We start from the raw sequence: 19,390 nt of genomic DNA, 5'->3' as shown, positions 1-19,390 counted from the left end.
GGTGGGTCAGAAAAGCAGTCAATGGCCTCCTTCCCAACAGCCTCAAAAGTGAAATCGGGCAAGATCACTCTGGAAGAAGGATGGTCCCTTCAAGACTGGAGTGACAGCTGTCGCCACTCTCCTCTGCCTGAGAACAGAGGGATTCCCTGTCTCCAGGGTTGGATGCGATAACTTTCATGAGTAATCAATTTGCACACAAACTGAGAAAAGGCAACACAACCCCCAGTTGAATCTTCAGATAAAAAGAGGATGTTTTGAATTTGACAACCAATCTACCTTTAATCCTATCAGGAAATAAACCTGAATCATAATCTGATGTTTTGGAATTGCATCGCTTCTAAGGGAAAGTGTTTCCTCTATCCCTTGTTCTTCCTCTTCAGAGCAGAGTGAGTTTAGTCATGTGGATGCCTGTTATTCATTCTTATCTGCTTCTTAGTGGGGATTATTTGCTTTTTTTTTCTTTTAGATTCCATATATTATCTTTTCATTATGTGTTTCTTAATTAGGAGAGACTCCTTCACTCTTAGATAAGAGTTTGTTTTTTAATCTCCCCACACCCCCATCATCTGATGTCTTTCTAGTACAGATTTAGCCAAAGGAGTAAATTACTGGCGGTGGGGCGGCAGGGAGGGGAGGGTAAAAAAACCTGGCTGTGGAATTGAACATTTGGTATTTATCACTGAATTCTAAATATGGGTTATTATCGGAGACGTTAGCTACTAAAATGCCATGTACCATTGGTCTGATTACTACTCTTTGGGGCATTCATTGTATCTAGTGGCCCTAAGACTTCCAGAGACAATGTGACTTACTTCCCAAAGAAGCTTCTCAGTCCCATAATACATTGAGCTCCTGGCTCAGTGGGGCTGGCCTTTAAGGCCATAGCATTTCTCATCACAACAGTGTTCATCTTTTGAGTGCTGACCTAGTTCCAGGCTTTTGTATTAAGGGCTTACTTGCTTTGTTTCAAACTGTCAGAGATAAGTAGTATTATCCCCATTTTCTAGATGAGGAAACTGAGATTCAGAGAGGCTAAAATTCTTGGCCAAGAACACGTAGATGGACAATGGCTGACTTGGAGGGCTTGAACCCAGATGAATCTGATTCCAAAACCTACACACTTCCGCATCACCTACCTCTCTGTGTAGGTTTTGGAACCAGATTCATCTGGGTTCAAACCCCCAAGTTTGCCATGTATTAGCTCTGGATCAATACTGTTTGCAAAGAGAAACACAAAAACAGTGAAAGGCTTTGAACTTGGTATCTTAGAAGTCATTTAAGCCACTGATATTCACAGAGGTAAATAACAGAGCAGTTAGCAGTTAAAGGTACAGGGTTGAAGTCAGAGAAACTTGACGGAAACTCTTCTCTGCCCTTCAAATAGCTGTATTGCCTTGGATACACTGTAGGAACCACATTCTTTATCACTAGTTCTGGATGATTTAATGGGTTTGGGTATGAGTTTTCTCACCTGTAAAAGTGGGCCAAAAGGTGGGGGTGAGGGTTAATGATATAATAATTTAAGGTGCATACTCCAGGGATAGACATAGGCTAGGCATTATGTAGATATTATTAAGTTATGATTCAACAAATATTTGAGTATACCTAATACCGTGTTAAATAAAAGTAAAATATAACTTGCCGTAGATAAAAGGTGAACAAGGCCACAAGAAAGGAAAATTTCTAATGCAAATATAAACACTGGGATGTGCAAAGATTCATGATAAGTTCTATAGAAGCAAAAGAGTCCCTTGCAGGATAGGATGGTCAGAGACAGAGGTGGGATTTGAGCTGGACCTTGGAGGACCTTAAATGGTTCAGATAGTGTGACTTAGTGTGGGCGACTGGTTCGTAATAAGTAAAGGAGCTCTCTCCAGGATATAACTCAACTATGTCACTGGGCATATTGTTTAGTTGATCTGATACCTTTTTAATGCAAAACTTTCTCAATAAAGGAAGCAGTGAATTGAACATGCTCTGCCTCAAGCTCTTTATCCTATTATGGAGACGTAACAAGTCATTTGCAGCCACCTCCTTGGAATAGTACCGATTTAGTTCAAGGGTCAACAAACTTTCTGTGAAGGACAAGATTGTGAGTATTTTTTAATTTGTGGGCTGTCCAACTACTGAGCTTTGCTGTAACACAAAAGCAGCTATAGATAGTAAGTAAGCCTGGATATTTAGTCCACAGGTCATAGTTTGCCAAATCCTAGTTAAGATGACTGGGAAAGAGGAGAGAAGACCTTTTAAGCAAAAAAAAACAAAAACAAAAACAAAAAAAAACACAAGCAAAGGTCTGAGCAACGCGTTGACCTAGCAACTCTGAAGAGACCTACATACAAAGAGCAGAAGGTTCAAGGCCATAGGATGTCACACAAAAAAGATGGAATTAAAATGTTGATGGTAGATGGAGCCTAGATTGGGAGATGATCAAATACCGCTTTGTAGTTCACAGCCAGCTCTGACAAGCACCACCTGTTCCTGAGATTTGGGCAATGAGATGCCCCAGAAGAATGGATATGAGTGTGTAGTGAAAAGAATCAAATTTCTCCAGGAGAGCTGTCAGATGAAAAGCAAAACAAGAGCAAAACACTGCACTGTCTACATTTGTTAGGCCCTCTGTTAATATGAAAAGGCAGGAATCCTGGGACTGAGCTAAGAGCTTCCTGCCTGGCCAGGATATACATATGCATTGTGCAAAGCATTTTGCATGCAAGAGACAATCATTTATTTATCAAATGAACAAATTCATCACTTCAGAGCACACAGGACCATGCCTGATTTGTCTGCCATTAACAAATGACCCCTTGCTATAAATCTGGCCAAGCTATCTATTATCCATCCATCCATCCATCCATCCATCCATCCACTCATTCATCAAGTTCCTGTTGTGATTACAAAATTTCATACCAAGGGGTCAGTGTTGGGGCCAGAATCTCAGAAAAAAAGAGGTCAGAAGCATAGGGGAGCAAGCTCAGCCTAAAACATTCACTAAATCTGCAAAAAGGTGTCCTTGGAACTTTGCCAGGATGAACAATGGCTTTTTTAGGGATCCTATCTGGACTTGACAGGGACTCCATGTTTATGGATTTTATATTCAAAGAGTGATCTCAGGCCTTGCTGATCCCTTCCCTTTCCACAGTGTCCTGGGATTCCTCATGATATTCTTCACGCCGGTACTACCCCAGGAAGAGACCAAATGAAAGTGCAAGCCTGCATGTAGGCTGCTGCAGATGTTGCAAACATGTTGTCTGTGGCCTTCCTTTTTAGGCAAAGGGAACAAGTCCAGTGGGCGCTTTGTAGCTGTCCTGACTGTGCAGATTAATTTTTTCCACATCAAAGGACCATGTGTTATTATGCTCAGTTCTATAATGTGCATTTGACTGGTTTTTTTTTATGTGTATGTGGAGTGGGGTAATGAGGAAAAGGCATAGATCTTGTAACCTGGCTCATACTTATTACAAACAGGGGACTCTTCCTACAGTCGATGGATGGGGCTATAGAGGATTCAACAACCACCAGAAATTTTGTACAAAATTTGAAAGACAGGCTGCATAGCCGTCACCAGATTCTCATGAGGGTCTCAGACCTCACGGAGGGTAGGAACAGCAGCTCCCAACGGATTTGACTAGCAACTAACGGAACCCACTCCCCAAACCTGCTTCCTGATTTCATTTCATAATGCCCCAGGCCTTTGCTGTTCCCAGGATGCACTGGCTTACTGCCAAAGACGACAGGATCTTATCTGAGTTAGTTCTGCCACCTACAGCACAGAGCCCAGCAAAGCCAGTGCATCTTTGCAGCAGAGAAGCAGCCTCATTTGCATACATGAATAAGGGGAGGGCTGCCTCTCCAGCCCCGGACTCTCCACTGGAAGAAAAATGATTTTGGGGATTCTTGATTAGCATTCAGAGATGCAAGCTCCTTTGGGGTGGGTTACAGCGATGGGAAGATATTTTTACATTAAAGGGAAAGGGATAAATTTTGAGGATTAGCACCTGAAAATAAATGTTGCTGGAAACCCAGAGAGGAAAGTCACCGCAAAGAAGGAAAAGACGATGAGCTCATGGGTCCTCACAACAAGTGTAACTCTCCCATTTCATAGCATGCCCAATGCTGATAGTCCTTTCTAGGTCCAAACAGGTCACCCCCACCATCTACCTTGTCACACAATGAAAAATACTTGCTTTGGAAGAATGTGATTTCCTAAGACAGGATAGTTTTATTAATATACTTAAAGCATTTTTAAGGATTCCCTCTAAGGGCAGAGATTGTGTTATTCTCATTTTTGTGTCCCCAGCACCAAGCAGAATGCTTGATACTTAGGAGGAGGCTCAATAAATGTTTGTTGATGTAAAGTAATAGAAATGTAGTTTGTATTGCAACCTTTGCATGCTTGCTAATATATAATAATATCTACAGATTATTAAACAGTCATGCATTAGACATATTAACTCAAATTCTCACAACAGTATATAAGATGGGTATTGTTTTGCAGGTGAAACTGAAACCCAGTGTTTTTAAATAACTTACTCAAGGATGCATATCTAGTGACAGTCAAAATCCATACCTAGGCTGGGCGTGGTGGCTCACACCTGTAATCCCAGAACTTTGGGTGGCCGAGGCGGACAGATCATGCGGTCAGGAGATTGAGACCATCCTGGACAACACAGTGAAACCCCGTCTCTACCAAAAAAAAATACAAAAAATTAGCTGGGCTTGGTGGCGGGCACCTGTAGTCTCAGCTACTCAGGAGGCTGAGGCAGGAGGATGGTGTGAACCCAGGAGGCAGAGCCTGCAGTGAACCAAGATCACACCACTGCACTCCAGCCTGGGCGACAGAGTGAGATTCTGTCTCAAAAAATAAATAAATAAAATAAATAAATAAATAATCCATACGTAGACAGCTTGTAAATCCATGTTTGTTCCACTCCACCCATGTATTTTATCTCCAGAGTAAGCTCATTTACAATGAGTGGTAAATGAACCAAATGAAAATAATTTGAAAATGTTGAAAAGATTTTTAACTGTTTTAAATACTAAAAAAAAATACTCTAAAATGTTTCCTAGTCTTTAGGATTTCTCTGAAGCTTTTCTTACCATTCTTGCTTAATAATAGATGCAGTGGTACTTCTTTGAGGGATAACCCACTCTTAAATCTACTTGCATAGATGATTGTGGAATCTTTCACTCCTTTTGGTCTGGTGAGCAGTGATGGCTTGGAAAGGCAATGAAGTAGTCTGTAACCTACACTTTGATATGTAGCAAAGCATCTTTTTTACAATTTTTATTTTACATTCAGGAGGTACATGTGCAGGTTTGTTACACGTGCATGTTATGTGATGCTGAGGTTTGGGCTTCTATTGACACTGTCACTCAAATAGTGAACATAGCACCTGATAGGTAGTTTTTCAACCCTCCCTTCTGCTTTTGTGCCCAGTGTCATTGTTCCCATCTTTGTGCCATATGTGCCCAGTGTTTAGCTCTCTTTTATAAGAGAATATGCAGTATTTGGTTTTCTGCTTTTGTGTTAAGTCACTTAGAATAATGGACTCCAGCTGCATCCATGTTACTACAAAGAACTTGATTTTGTTCTTTTTTATGGCTGTGTAGTATTCTATGGTGAATGTGTACCACATTTTCTTTATCCAATCCACCATTGATGGGCACGTGGGTTGATTCCATGTCTTCGCTATTGTGAGTGGTACTGCAATGCACATATGAGTGAAGGTGTCCTTTTGGTAGAAGGATTTATCTTCATTTGGGGATATACCCTGTAGTGGGATCAGCAAGGAATTCTTAACCGAGTAATGCACACAGTCTTCATAATGTTGGAATATGGAGTTAACTGTATAGTAATCTTGCCTTTTTCACAGGTTTTTCCATATTAACACTTTAGATTTCAAAAAGGACATCAAAGTAAGCAAGACTGAAGATCCAGCATTACTAACCCAGGTCTCATTACTTTACAGCCTGATTTACTAAGGTTGATGTTTTGGCCCCTGTGATGCGCATATTCCTTGCGTTGTTCAGACTTTGAATCTTATTGTCTTCCAGAGAAATTACAAATGAAAGAAAAGTGCAGCTGGCCCTTAAATGGGATGAATGGTTTAAGCAAGCTTAGGTCAGTAATAGGTACAAACAACTGAAGAACCTTTCTAGGTAAACATAATTATCATGCTTAGACTTAAGAAGGAAGGAAGAGAACATGAGACAGTTGGAGGAAGTGAGAAGAGGATGGATTTAGAACTGGACACCACTGGGGGTTTGTGCAAGTCTTGCTGTCTCTATTATCTATTCAAAAGCCCTGGATATATAGGTTAGTGGACCTCAAATTCTAGTCGTGTTTGTCAGAATTATGTGAGGGCGTAGGGATACAAAAAGTGTGATTCCTATTCTTACCTATTATAAGAGTCACTCCTATAACAAAAGTTAACGAGAGAAAAGTATAACATATTTATTGAATCAAAGTTTTACATGACACAGGAGCCTTCAGAATGAAGACCCAAAGATACAGGAAAAATGATTCATTTTTATGTTTGGGCTCAATGAGGAATACACAACTGTGTTGGACTGTGATTGGACAAAGAGTATGACCTAATGGGAATAACTGAGTAGGGCAACGCAGCAAGGTCTGTCTGTTCAGATTCTTCTTGGTCTCTCCACTCAGCACTCCTTCCTCCTGGGTATGGGACAGGATCCTTGCTGGAATGTGGGTCTTATGACCTACCTCCAAAGCAGATCACAGAATTTCTTTATGGTCAGCTCTTACATAGAAAGTCAGGGAAAAGTTAGAATAATAAGTTTAGATTTTACGTCTACCTTTGGCAGGGATAGGTTCTGGTTTCTATGACCTTCCTTGGGGAAGAGGCATTCTAGTTTCTGTGGCTTGCTGTGGGGGAGAATGAGGGATGGCAGAGAGTAGGGCAGGAGAAAGTAAAAGACAAACTTTGCTTTATACAGAGGCCTTCACTTGGGGGTATCATTTTCTGAGCCCCAACAGGGGTATGCAGATTTGGAACCCCACCTCAAGACCCAATGAAACAGAAGTGGCATAGCCCTGAAATCTGAATTTTTAACAGTCAGCCCATTTGATTCTGATGGAAGTGTTTCTTAGATCACACTTCGAGAAACGTCAGCATAGGAAGATCCTCCAGACTTTCTAAGAATCACTCTTTAAATGCATCTATTCATTTGAGTTAAACTAAGAACACAGAGATAAAAGGCGTAGTCTCAGCCTTGGAAGAATTCATGGCCTAGTGGTAAAGGCAGACTTAGAAGCAGATGGTTTCATAGCATGAATGAGTGAGTCCATACAGCAGAAGGAGCTGGGTGCTATGGAGAACTGAAGAGAGGCACGCAGCTCAGCCTGTGTCGGGAGAGGTGCACATCTGGGAGGAAGGCTTAACAGAAGAAGTAACTATGTCTTCAAGGATGAGTGAGCATTCTCCAGGAGGAGGGGAGAGAAGAATTCCAGGTAGAGAGAGCTCAGAGGACCAAAAGCAGAGTGGCCTCTAGGGACACGTTCAAGATGAGGGATGGCATAAGAAGAGGGGCTAGTAAGGAAGGTAGGCTGATGACACTGAAGACTGCACATCTGTCTTTCATAAAAGGTGATGCTTTTTCACAGAAGGTGCATGGCCAATATTTATATCATTGTAATTGCAATAGTGATTAATGTACAATTCCAAATTGTGGTCTCTGTCCTCGTGAGTACAGTACTCTCAATGCAGTGGTATTCTGATAAGCTTCCAATTGAGAAGGAATTTGGAAAAGTCCAAGGCAATCCTAAATGGTTTTATCTTCTTGTTTCCCTCATTAATCTTTGTCATCAGATGTCTTAGACCAAAGTAAGGCTGAAAAAAATCTAACCAAAGGAAGGAACAAGATGTCTGTATGCAGAACCACAAAAAACCTCCCACATTGAATGAATGTTGACATGTTATTTACAGTATCATCATGTATAAAATACAGATGAGTACATGAATAAAAATAAAATAGCATTCACCATCCACCTTTCTAAGAGTTAAGATCAAAAAGTGCCTGTAGTTGCTACTCTGTTCTCCAGTTTAAAAGATGGATTTCACTACCAATCTGCATAAACTAGCATTGTAACTCACAGCGTGTGGTTATACAAACAAGAGCAGCAACCAGAGTAGAAATCCAAGCATGCCGAAAGAAGAGGGGTTTTTTTTGTTTGTTTGTTCGTTTTTGTTTTGGTTTGTTTTTAACCAGAAAGAGTTATTTGAATTCAGAATAGAGCTACATATATCCACCCCATTGTCTGTACAGGTGTGTGTGTGCGCATGTATGTGTGTGTTTGTGTGTGTATCTGTGTGAATCACATTCAGCTGTGATATCATATTATAAATGATAATTAAGTAGATATAATCAAGTTTTTGTAATATTTCTTTTTCCTCACATTTATATAAAGAAAATCAAAACCAGGAAAATAAAAGTATCCTCAAAGCTGTCTACTTGATTCCAGCTGTTAACATTATTTATTGTAATTAGTATTATAAAGTAGTGAAATGCCAATGACTTTGAACTTCTTGCAGTTGTGTGTAATATTGGAGCCAATGCAGGAACTGATGTCGAGACATAAAACTTACAACCTCAGTCCCCGAGACTGCCTGAAGACCTGCTTATTTCAGAAGTGGCAGCGGATGGTGGCTCCGCCAGGTACACCCTCATTCTTCACTCTCTCTCTAAACACGTTTTCAGAGGTGTCTTCCAGGGATGAAGTGATGTGAAAAAGAAGAAAGTGATCATTCATGTATCAGGATAAGTAGCTTATTAGGGATATTCTGACCGTGGTTGTGGACATAAAGACAATGAATCTGTGACAGGCAAACATCCTTAAGAATTATCTACAGTCTCCTCACTTACCAGATTACGACCTGCAACTCAGAGAGGTAAAATGACGTGTTCAATGTCATCAAGAAGGTCGTTGGCAAAGCTGAGATCAGAGCCAGGGGTTCCTGTCTTCCAATGTAGTGGTTCTTCCACTGAGCCAGACTGCTGGCTTCTCACGGCCTAATGTTTTAGGTTTTTGTTTTTTAAGAATGACAGAAATTATGAAAAGGAAGGAAGAAAGGGAAGATGAGGAAGGCAAGGAGAAAAAAAGAAGGGATGGAAAGAAGGAAGGAAGAAAGGAGGAAAGGATGAAGGAAGAAAGGAGGAAAGGATGAAGGAAAAATGAAGTTTCCTCTATTTTTAAAGATATATTGTATCAAAAGTTCTGATCATGAAGAGAATATATAAGCGATTCCATTTCCCTCACTTCCCTAGAATGCAGTTTAGATACTATAGTCTCCTGCTGGGGTTCTGAAATTACTGCTTCAAGTCATCATTAATTGTCTTCCTATCTAATACACTTTCACTCCCAGGCGTGTGTTGAGCCTCATTCATCATAAAAGCAAAACGTATCCATTCGCTAAAAATTATTTTTATAAAGAGTAATTATTAACATGAGGCACATAGCTTTCTGAATCGCAAAATATAATGGTCACCTTCGGCTGGTAATTGGCCAGGGGTTTTATGTAAAATGAGTATAGCAAATTTAATCAAGTACATATTTAGAAAGCTGAGAAAATAAGTGTTATTTTATGTAGAATAGTTACATCCCCATCTTATGGGAATTTTAGACTTTTGGAATATTATTTTTCAAATATATTAAATGTGCTTAAATTGGCTTTATTTTTTCTTTTAATGCTAATAAGACTTTATGGAGAAAAAGTAATCCACTCAGCAAATGCTATATTTTCTAACATAGGCATATATAATTGATATATTATTCATTAATTCCTTTATTCATTCAATAATTATTTATTGAGTTTTACTAGGCTTCAGACGTGGTTCTAGCCACTGGGAGTTACAAAAGTGAATAAAACATGCAAAAATATTGAATCCTTACCATAACTTTAAATGTATTATCTCCATTTTATATAGTGCGCTCTGAGACTTAGGGAGTAATTTGACACAGCCAGTCTCATGGCTAACAAATGAAGGAGGACTGTGTCACCAGAAGGTTTTTATGTCTCCAAAGTCCATTATTTTACTACCACAGCCATCCACTGGTAATGGGAATAGTCCAGAGTATGCATTTTAGGTACACTTGCCCCAATTTCATGGTCAAAGTACAAATTAAAAAAGCACCAAATTTATACTCTTAAGGTCAAAGAAAGAAGATACTTTTCAGGAGTGGGCCTGAGTATCTGCTGGACTTTAGAATGTCCTCCTCAACCCTTTATTCAACTCCATGGCCTGGAACAGTTCTATATCCTGTTCCTCTCATCCTTCAGAACAAGCACCCTGAACTCGATGGAAGGAAATGATAGACCATTTGATGAAAATCTTTAAGCATAAGAGACAAAATATTTATGGACGATACAAAATAGTAGATAAGTAGAAAAGTCAAAAGTCAGAAGTCAGGGATACTCGTTGGACTAAGTGAGTATCCCTGAGCCTTAGAGGAAGATCCTTCCCATTGTCCATCAGAAGTGGCATAGGTGGTTTTTTGGTTTTGTCTTGCTTTGCTTTGTTTTTGAGACATGGTCTTGCTCTGTCACCCAGGCTGGACTGCAGTGGCACAATCATAGCTTACTGCAGCCTCGACTTCCGGGCTCAGGTGATTCTCACACCTCAGCCTCAAGAGCATCTGGGACCCCTGGTGCGTATCACCACACCTGGCTAATTTGTGTATATTTTGTACAGATGGGGTTCACCATGTTGCCCAAGTTGGTCTCGAATTCCTGGGCTCAAACAATCCATTCGCCTCGTCCGCCCAAAATGCTAGGATTATTGGCATGAGCCATAGCACCCAGCCAGCATAGGTGTTTTAAGAAAATGTTACAAAAGGCCCTCTTCTTTGGTTCCAGTGTAGCACTGAGTTGCCTTCTCTCCATCAAAGTCAGGTCTAAAATAGAGCTAGCAAAAAGGATGCTCTTACTTGCCATTTCCAACTTATTCAGTAACTGGCAGGAGAAGGCTTCTGAAACTTTCTCATTTATGAGACAAAGATTAAAATAATAGTTCCTAACTAATAGGATTTTTTGAATATAAAATAGTGCATTGGAAACATTAAGAATAGTGACAGGCATTGCATAATGTTTTATACCTTATAAGTAAACAAACAAATAAATAAAGAATATTTCTCTTACCACACTTTACCTTGGGTCTCTATATTTCCATTAAAGGGTTGCCCCATCCTTCGAGTCCAAAATATTTTTCTCTATTTCTGAATAGGCCTTTCTTTAAGAGGTCTAGTTTCCCTTCAGTAATATGCTGGCTATACCATATACTCAGACATATTTTTTTCTAGCAATTTTGGAATTAGTTGCATTCATTAAACAGCAGGGCCCAAACCATGGGTATTCCTTCTGAACTTAGGAATCCGTAAGCGCCACATCCACAGCTGATGGAACTGACTTTACTTGAGAATTCTATAAAGCTATAGTAGAGGTGGGTTGCAACATGACATTTCACCAGTAGATGCTGCTGTTGCACACTGGCTCACGAATTTGGCTATCTAAAGTTCATACTTCACTTGTACCTTGGAGGTTCCCCAGGGATCCCAGGAGTCCTCTCTTTGTTTTAAAGAGAAGATACACCAGAGGAAAAAAGGTTCCCAAATTTTCTAATGGTAAAATATTTTAAATCCAATTATGAAAGTGGTACTTGTAGTTACACACCTACAAAATATTTTTACAAAATTAAATACATATCAGAGAGAACGATTAAATAAAAATTATTTGATCTACATACAAAGAAAAGAGTGTCACATATTTTGTGCTAAAAATACATCTACAGTTTTCTCCTTTTACTCTTTCTAAAGCTATAAGAAATGGAAAATGTTTAAATAGTCTACTCTTCAGTTTACCAAGACAGCTTCCTTAGAGGAACCATACTGATGACTGCCTTGTTGCTTTTGCCCTAGAACTGATCCCTCTTCCCTTTTCCATATTGCAGCAGAACCCACAAGGCAACCGACAACCAAACGGAGAAAAAGGAAAAATTCCACCAGCAGCACTTCCAACAGCAGCGCTGGGAACAACGCAAACAGCACTGGCAGCAAGAAGAAGACCACAGCCGCAAACCTGAGTCTGTCCAGTCAGGTACCTGTAAGTCTCACTTTCCTCTTAGGCCCGAAATCCTAACTGTCTACTTCCTACTCAAAGGGCCCAAATTAAAGTCTCTTTTCATTGGGAAAAAAAAAAAAATCCTGAGCAGGTTGGAGGTGGGGGAGGGAGAAAAGACCGGGACAGAGGTTGGGATGGGAGGGAGGAACTCTGCCATGGAAACCTTCCCCTGCAAACTGGGAATTAGAAAGGAATATTAAGAGTCGTGCTGCAATGGGACCTGAATTAAAAAGCCATCAGAGTCACAGACAGGAGATATGTCACTTAAGGTTTAATTAAAATATCACTTAGCAGCATGCCTGGTGGCGTATTAAGGCCTCTCAGCACCATCATTGGAGACCCTGTGCTCCACTGGAAACTAGCTCCCAGCGGCTCAGTCCCATATTGTAATTTGACTGGGCCTTCCCAACATGGGCTTCCCCTCTTATTTTAAGACTCAGGTAATTAACCGGCAGCCACTAAAAATGCAGCTCAGTGAAGCTCTTGCTTAGCCCATTTCATTAGCTAAGGGGGAGGATCAGCCTCTCGTTTGGTCTCAACTCTCTCGAACCCTTGGCCCCGTTCTTTCATTTCTTGATCTTGACAAAGACCATTAGGAAGGGGACTTCTTTGAATTCCAAAGCTGACAGCTGAGGGTAGTCCCATATAATGAAAACTGCACAGGAACTTTCTTCATCTCTTATTCATTCTTCTTGAATTCTGTCCCTTCTGCCTAATTCCCTCCCATCTCCTAACTCCCCAGCCCCTTATTAGACTACCTCCTTTAAGTCCATTGCTCCTTTAAAGTGCCTCTGTTCCTTCTCTGCTGTCCCTGTCATACCACCCTGTCACCAGGTGTTTGGCCATCATTCAAGTCCTGAGATTTTCTTAGTGCTTCGTGGATACCTTTTAGATACTCTGTTTTCCAAAGTTGCCCTATTTCTTGTTACATCCCTCAACCAGTCCAATTTTACCTTTTCCGTCTTTCCCACGTTTTCCCCCTCACCCTTCTTGCTCTCATCCTTACCCTTATTGTTCTGATCCTGCTCTATCGCTCCCATGTGCGAGTGGACCTTCGCACAGGGATTCCCCACTTACTTCCAAGTGTGTCTTTCAAATCTGCCCCCACCTACTTATACCTACTTTCCACTGGTCAGTTCTCTTTGGCCAAAACCAACCCCATCAGTAGCCTGAGGATTCCTTGGGCCGTTGTTTCTCTTCTCCTGTCTCCCACAGACAGGGGATATACTTTTCATTCCCGTTGCATTAGAAAGAAGAGGTCATGAGAAGAATGACCAGCCTAAAATGGAAGGTGCCATGTTACATTTTACAAGGTTACAAATTGCAGTCTTCAAATAATGAAAAGGGTCTCCAGGTAGTCCTCCACGTTCTGAGCTAGGCTTTATACCTATTACCTCTGAAGATGAGGGGAAAAAACCAAAAGAGGAAAGTAAAGAGTCTCTTTATTAAAAAAGTATCAAGTTATGCCCAATCCTGGTGAAATTTTCAATAGAGAAAATGGCCTGATTTAGATAAATCAACTGAAAAAGTGTACACAGGAGCCCATTTCTTTATCCAATCCCGGAGTTAAAGGCAGTAACATTCATTAGTTACCTCTAGCAAATAAGAAAAAGTGCATCTCAGAGGTTTCTGAAACGGTGACATAGCTACTTAAAGGCACTGTAGCTGCAAGAATCCCCATCAGTTCAACAGATGTTTTCTGAGCTCCTACTATGTGCCCACACTGTGCCAGGTACCAGCAATACCAAGGTGAAAAACAACAACAACAACAACAAAGCCCTGTCATCGAAGAGCTGTCTAATCTAGGGATGGCAAGGACATTTTCTCCCTCCTGCCAACCCTCAGAGTATGGTATTGAGGAGGATTCTAAGGTCTAGTCTGGGTTTGGTGGGCCATCCATTAGTGATGTCTGACATGGTTGTAGAAGTTGAGAGTAGCAGCTTACGTGTCATATATTTTGACACATATCGTCTAGTCAGAATCATTTCGATTTCATTTGAAAGAGGATGTAGGTTCTGTACTCTGTTATGCTCCTATCTTCCAAATCAACAACTGTATTTTACTGGACGTTACCTGTATCCAGAGGGTTTATAACAAGTAGAGACCCTTTGGATTTTGTGTGATTAAGAGCAAGGCACCATTAGGAAATGAGAGTTGGATTTCATCACTATCTCCACACTATGCAGTTAAAGATGTTTTAATAAAGTAAAATTGTCAGATGTCACAGAGAGGCAGAAAGGACAACCAGATTAGGAAAATGTACAAATTCATGTGTGTCCTGGAGTTGAATGGACATTAAATGATAAGCGTTGGATGACTTGTGGTGACCACATCTTTTAACCCTGTCTACTGAGTTATCAACACTATTCCACTGGTTAACTAGAGATGCTACCTGCAGGCATCCACTGTCTGGTCCAAAGGCATGTGCCACTATGACCACAGCTGTGGTCTGTGTAGCTGCTTCGGCAGCGATGTGTGTGTCTGGCGAGGGCTAGGGTTTAATCCTTGGATTCTGCTTCTCACTCCATGAGCAGGGGCTAGGAGCGATCCCGAACTGCAGCCTCAACCCTGGGAGGGATGGAGACCTGTGTCATTCAACAGCAGTGACCCCTTCTGGCCAATTTAAGGAGAAGCATTGAGGGGCCCTGAAAGGAGTCACTTCCAGTCCTCCTCAGAGGTTGGTGGTCTTTGCACGGGGGATTAGTGAGAAGATGTGAAATGGGTGAGAGCTGGTGGCACCTCCGGGCTTCCAGCGAGGAGCAGAAGTTGGCCTTGTGGGAAGCTGAGGGCATATGGACCTCTCTCAGATGGCTCGCTGTTGCCTCTCGTGGACACACAGGATAGAGATGGGAAGGAAATGTACTCTCACTGCCAATGTTGGGGGGATTTTTAACAAAATGGGGGGGAAATGTTGCTAACAACCCCTAATCAGAGGCAGCCTAGAATGTGCATCATGCTTTATTTTGTGTGAGAATAACAAATCAAGACTGCCAGAGCAGATAATCACTATCCTAGTCTAGAGGCTTACAAGAACCAGTAGAAATATGCACATAAATTTTTAAGTGGCCTTAACTGTGTATGTGCTTATGAAGCCCTTAACTTGCCATTTGTCAATTATACACACACACACACACACACACACACACACAACTACGTATCTAGCTAGGGATTTTTTATATAATTAGTGAAACATATGTGGCATCCTTTTGAAATTTAGTACATTTAAAAACACCTATGCCTAGACATCTTTTCCAGCTGCTCCTAGAACAAAGATTCACCGAACAGATTACAAGCCTGTTGGCTCCATTGGAAATGATTCAAACCACTATGTTCATAGTACTTTTCTTGAATGACTGTTGTTTTCTAATTCAATGAATGCATTTGGAGTGTTGAGAGCTTTTCTTTTAATATCATGCTTAAGTTGGCTGCTTTTTATTTTCCTCCTCCTCTTTCAAATTATGCTTCCTCATACTCTCCCATCCTCTCTTGATGACTTTGGAGTCACGATACTAATGCAGACCCACGTGGTTGGTTCTAACATCCTTCTCCTGCCCTGTGATGCCTTATGCATGTGTTTTCCAAGCCCTTCAAATGTGCTGGACACAAGTCATGAAATGAGATTAACCCTCATGTCATGCTCTGTACAACCTAGCCCTATTCTTTCTATCTCCCTTTGTTCTTGATCATAAGTGTCATCTCCTAATTGCCTATAACTCGGTGGCACTCTTTTATCCTGAACACCCCCAACAGGTAACATTGCAGCTGCCCAGCTAACTGAATACCATTCATGTCTCTGCAGTGGCCACATTCCATCTAAAATCCTGTCATCCTTTCTGCCAGTCAGAAGGACGGTATCTACTTTGCATCTCACCTTAACAGTCTTCATGAGTCTCCTTCCATGTCACTGTCATTTCTGGTTCTTCATTGCATAATAAATAAATCTTGGAAGCACAGAGCTGAATATCCCCTGGCGTTTTTATTGCTGGGTTTACCAAGCTCACATTTTAGGCACTTACTCCATTTGGGACATTTCTTTTTAAAATCATGTTTATCTATTCACAAGAATGATTAGTCAGAAAACATAGTGTGGAAACCCATTAATTATCTCCCCTAACTCAAGAATGGTGGGGAGCATAAATAAATAAAACAAGGTTTTCCATTGTAAAAGACTAGGGGGTAACTAAGGGATTTGTTCAATGGACACTTTCAAAATCCCACTGGTCCTTCTCCTGACGGTAGGCAGTATTCCATTCTACTGTCCCAGGAAAGCCTTCTCTGGGCAAAGCTCTAGTAAAATGAATTTCTGCCCAGTTGTCAAAATATTTTATTGAATTAGCCTTTCTACTGGAAACCCCACCCTCTCATCTCCAAAAGCATCTGGCTAGCCCTACTTTCTCTGGCCTCAGTGGAGGCTGATCACAGTTGGTCACTTTCCTGAAGTTACTGCACTTTTAAGTGGAGTATTGCTCAGAGCCTGCCCAGAAGAATCCACCTGACAGATGTCCTGTCCCATGCCAAGGTCACTCATCAACCCCATATGGTCCCCTTTGAACAAAGAAGCTGGAGCTCTGCCCTGTGTGTGCATTCTTCTTCCCCATCCCTGGGCCTCTCCAGCTGTGGCCTCCCCATGCTCCCAGCTACAGTAGGTGGCTTACTTATTTGCATGGAAGGACAATTTGTACTTAAAAGAGTGATTAGATGGATTCTTCTTGCACGCTTCCATCTCTGATGACTACCAGCTTCATCAATGTAATTATAATTAGCGTTCTTCATCTTCCTTATATGGCACCAGCTGGACAGACTGGTTCTCTTTACTGCCCAGATGGGTGGCAGGGTTGCCTGTGTGGTGATAGGTGACAGGCACCATGAAATAACAGATGGTAAATTCAAGGCTTGTTGGCAATCAGCAGGTTTTTGCTAATGACTTAATTAGCTATGCAAATTGTCAAATCAGTGTGAACATTGTTTTTATCGAAAACTTTACCTAAATTAATTACCATAATTAAGTAGCAGAATGTCAAGGATATTGGCTGCATAAAAGGGCCTGGCTGAATAGAGAAAAGAGAGATTCTGTCTTCAATTAAAATGTATATCATCCCTGGGACAGAGAAAATACCGTTTGGAATGACTTGTGTGAATATTGCAGAATTGCACCTTACGTTGTGTCTCCGGTCACTGCTAGTTTCCAAAGCCACTCAGAGGCCCTAAATAAAAGTGGCAGATTTTTGGAGGTATTGAGAAGCACCCAGCAGAAGGTTCCACAGCCCTCTCAAAAGTCCCCAATGTCGGCAAGTTGAAAGCATGGATTTTTTTAATTTTGAAAAATACATTTTTTTATTTCTGCAGATTGCTAGCATTGCTCGTTCTCCAGTGTCAGGCTGCGCACTAAGGACATAAACTCGCGTGGTTGTTACACATCAGGAGGCGATGTTTATTTCCTGTAGAAATCAAATATGCGTCTCGGCCCCCGACATTGAGACTTGACCCCGTTGTACAGTACACGAGTGTGTCTGTCCTAGATTCCCCGACTCCTCCCACTGTTATTTTAAGCTGAGCTTCTCTCTCCCAAGGTTTCCCTGTAATAATGTCAGCTGCTGTTCACAGGATGTGATGGTGGTAGGAGAGCCAACTCTGATGGGAGGTGAGTTTGGGGACGAGGACGAAAGGCTAATCACTAGATTAGAAAACACGCAATATGATGCGGCCAACGGCATGGACGACGAGGAGGACTTCAACAATTCACCCGCGCTGGGGAACAACAGCCCGTGGAACAGTAAACCTCCCGCCACTCAAGAGACCAAATCAGAAAACCCCCCACCCCAGGCTTCCCAATAAGATGATCGGCACCAGAATCCACTGTCAATAGGCCCGTGGGTGATCATTACAATTGCAGATCTTTACTTACAGGAGAGGAAACAGAAGAGATAAAAAACTTCTCCATGCAAATATCTATTTCTAAACCACAATGATCTGATTTTCTTTCTTCTTTCTTTTTTTCTAATTGAGAGGATTATTCCAAATAAGCTTCCATGACCCTTTCTTGGAGGCCTTCACAGGTAATACAGATACTGGCACTGATTGTAATTAAAACGAGAGAAAACCCTAGCACATCTTCTGGCACGGTTTTAACAATGTGTTTGTGTTGAATTTCCTTTTTATGCATCAAACAAAGGCCATATTGTCCATAAATGCTCAGTGCTCAGGATCTCATTAATATGCCGAACCTAACTACAGATGACTTTTTAATATTGTAAAATATTTTCTGCTTTTTGACTTGCATCTGAGAGTTTCTTGTTTCAGTAAAAAAAGAAAAGACAAAAAAATCAGCTTTGGAAAGTAATTTAAACGTACCTTTATTTTTTTTTTCTTTATGTTTTCTTTCATTGGGCAACAGCTAAGAGGGCCTAGCAAGGTAATTTATGATCGAGCTGATGTCAGTTGGTTCTTGTCTTGAGTCGACTCAATTTAGCCCAAGTGCTGAAACAAGAAATGTCATTTTTTTCATCAAAGACACCAGGGCAGATTTTTAAGTAAAGAAAGACAATTGGACCCTTAAGAATTTATGCATTTGTAAAGTTGCTGTTGATCCAAATATTTTCAAGCCATGTAATCCATTGGTTTTGTGGGCAGTTTAATAAACCTGAACCTTTGTGTGTTTTTTAATTGTACCTGAGTTGACCATCCTTTCTTTTTATAGTATATTTCTTGTATGATATTTTGTAAAGCTCTCACCTGGTTCTTTTATGGGGACTTTTCATTTTTGGGCAACTCCAGTGTATTTATGTGAAACTTTATAAGAGAACTAATTTTTCCATTTGCATATTAATATGTTCCGCCACACATGTAAAGACACAGTGGCTCCGTGTGTTAAAAAACAGCTGTATTTTATGTATGCTTTACTGATAAGTGTGCCAATAATAAACTGTGTTAATGACCAAAGCAGGTGAATCTGGCTATTTGTATGAGTACGTGTGTAGCAATCTGCTCACAATTATGAGAAGTATTGAGCTTAGATTCATGGTCCAGACTCCAAATGAAGTGGAACCATAAAACCTGTGTGAGGTAAGTTCACTGTGCACTGGTTACCAATTCATCTGAATCCAGTGAGCCAGAAGACACTTATGTGCAACAAATTACATGGAGCAGGTTTATTACTTACAGACAGGCAGCAAGAAACAACAGACGCCTAGGATTCATGGGACCTAGTCCCCAAGACTCAGAAAAGCTGCCCAGGGCAGATGGAGTCTCAG

At 40.9% G+C, this 19,390-nt stretch overlaps 1 protein-coding gene across 14 annotated transcripts in view; it reads left to right on the top strand.

Moving 5' to 3' along the window:
• The window catches only part of LDB2 (LIM domain binding 2), a 424,127-nt gene extending 405,048 nt beyond the window's left edge, over nt 1–19,079 (top strand). For 4 of the 14 annotated variants that reach the window (XM_063619413.1, XM_055246525.2, XM_055246529.2 and 1 more), the window contains 3 exons: nt 8,559–8,682; nt 11,971–12,122; nt 17,745–19,079. In XM_063619413.1, the coding sequence (XP_063475483.1) occupies nt 8,559–8,682; nt 11,971–12,122; nt 17,745–17,975 (507 nt within the window). In that variant the 3' untranslated portion in view covers nt 17,976–19,079. Of the gene's footprint in view, nt 1–8,558; nt 8,683–11,970; nt 12,123–14,674; nt 14,816–17,486 lie in introns of those variants that run through there. The other 10 variants (XM_063619417.1, XM_055246528.2, XM_055246527.2 and 7 more) reach the window with 9 other exon arrangements.
• The last annotated feature ends 311 nt before the right edge of the window (nt 19,080–19,390 follow it).

Source organism: Symphalangus syndactylus, chromosome 16, assembly GCF_028878055.3.
Source record: "Symphalangus syndactylus isolate Jambi chromosome 16, NHGRI_mSymSyn1-v2.1_pri, whole genome shotgun sequence".
Classification (NCBI taxonomy): domain Eukaryota; kingdom Metazoa; phylum Chordata; class Mammalia; order Primates; family Hylobatidae; genus Symphalangus; species Symphalangus syndactylus.
The sequence above is the reverse complement of the archived record's forward strand: the minus strand, read 5'-3'. Positions and strand labels throughout refer to the sequence as shown.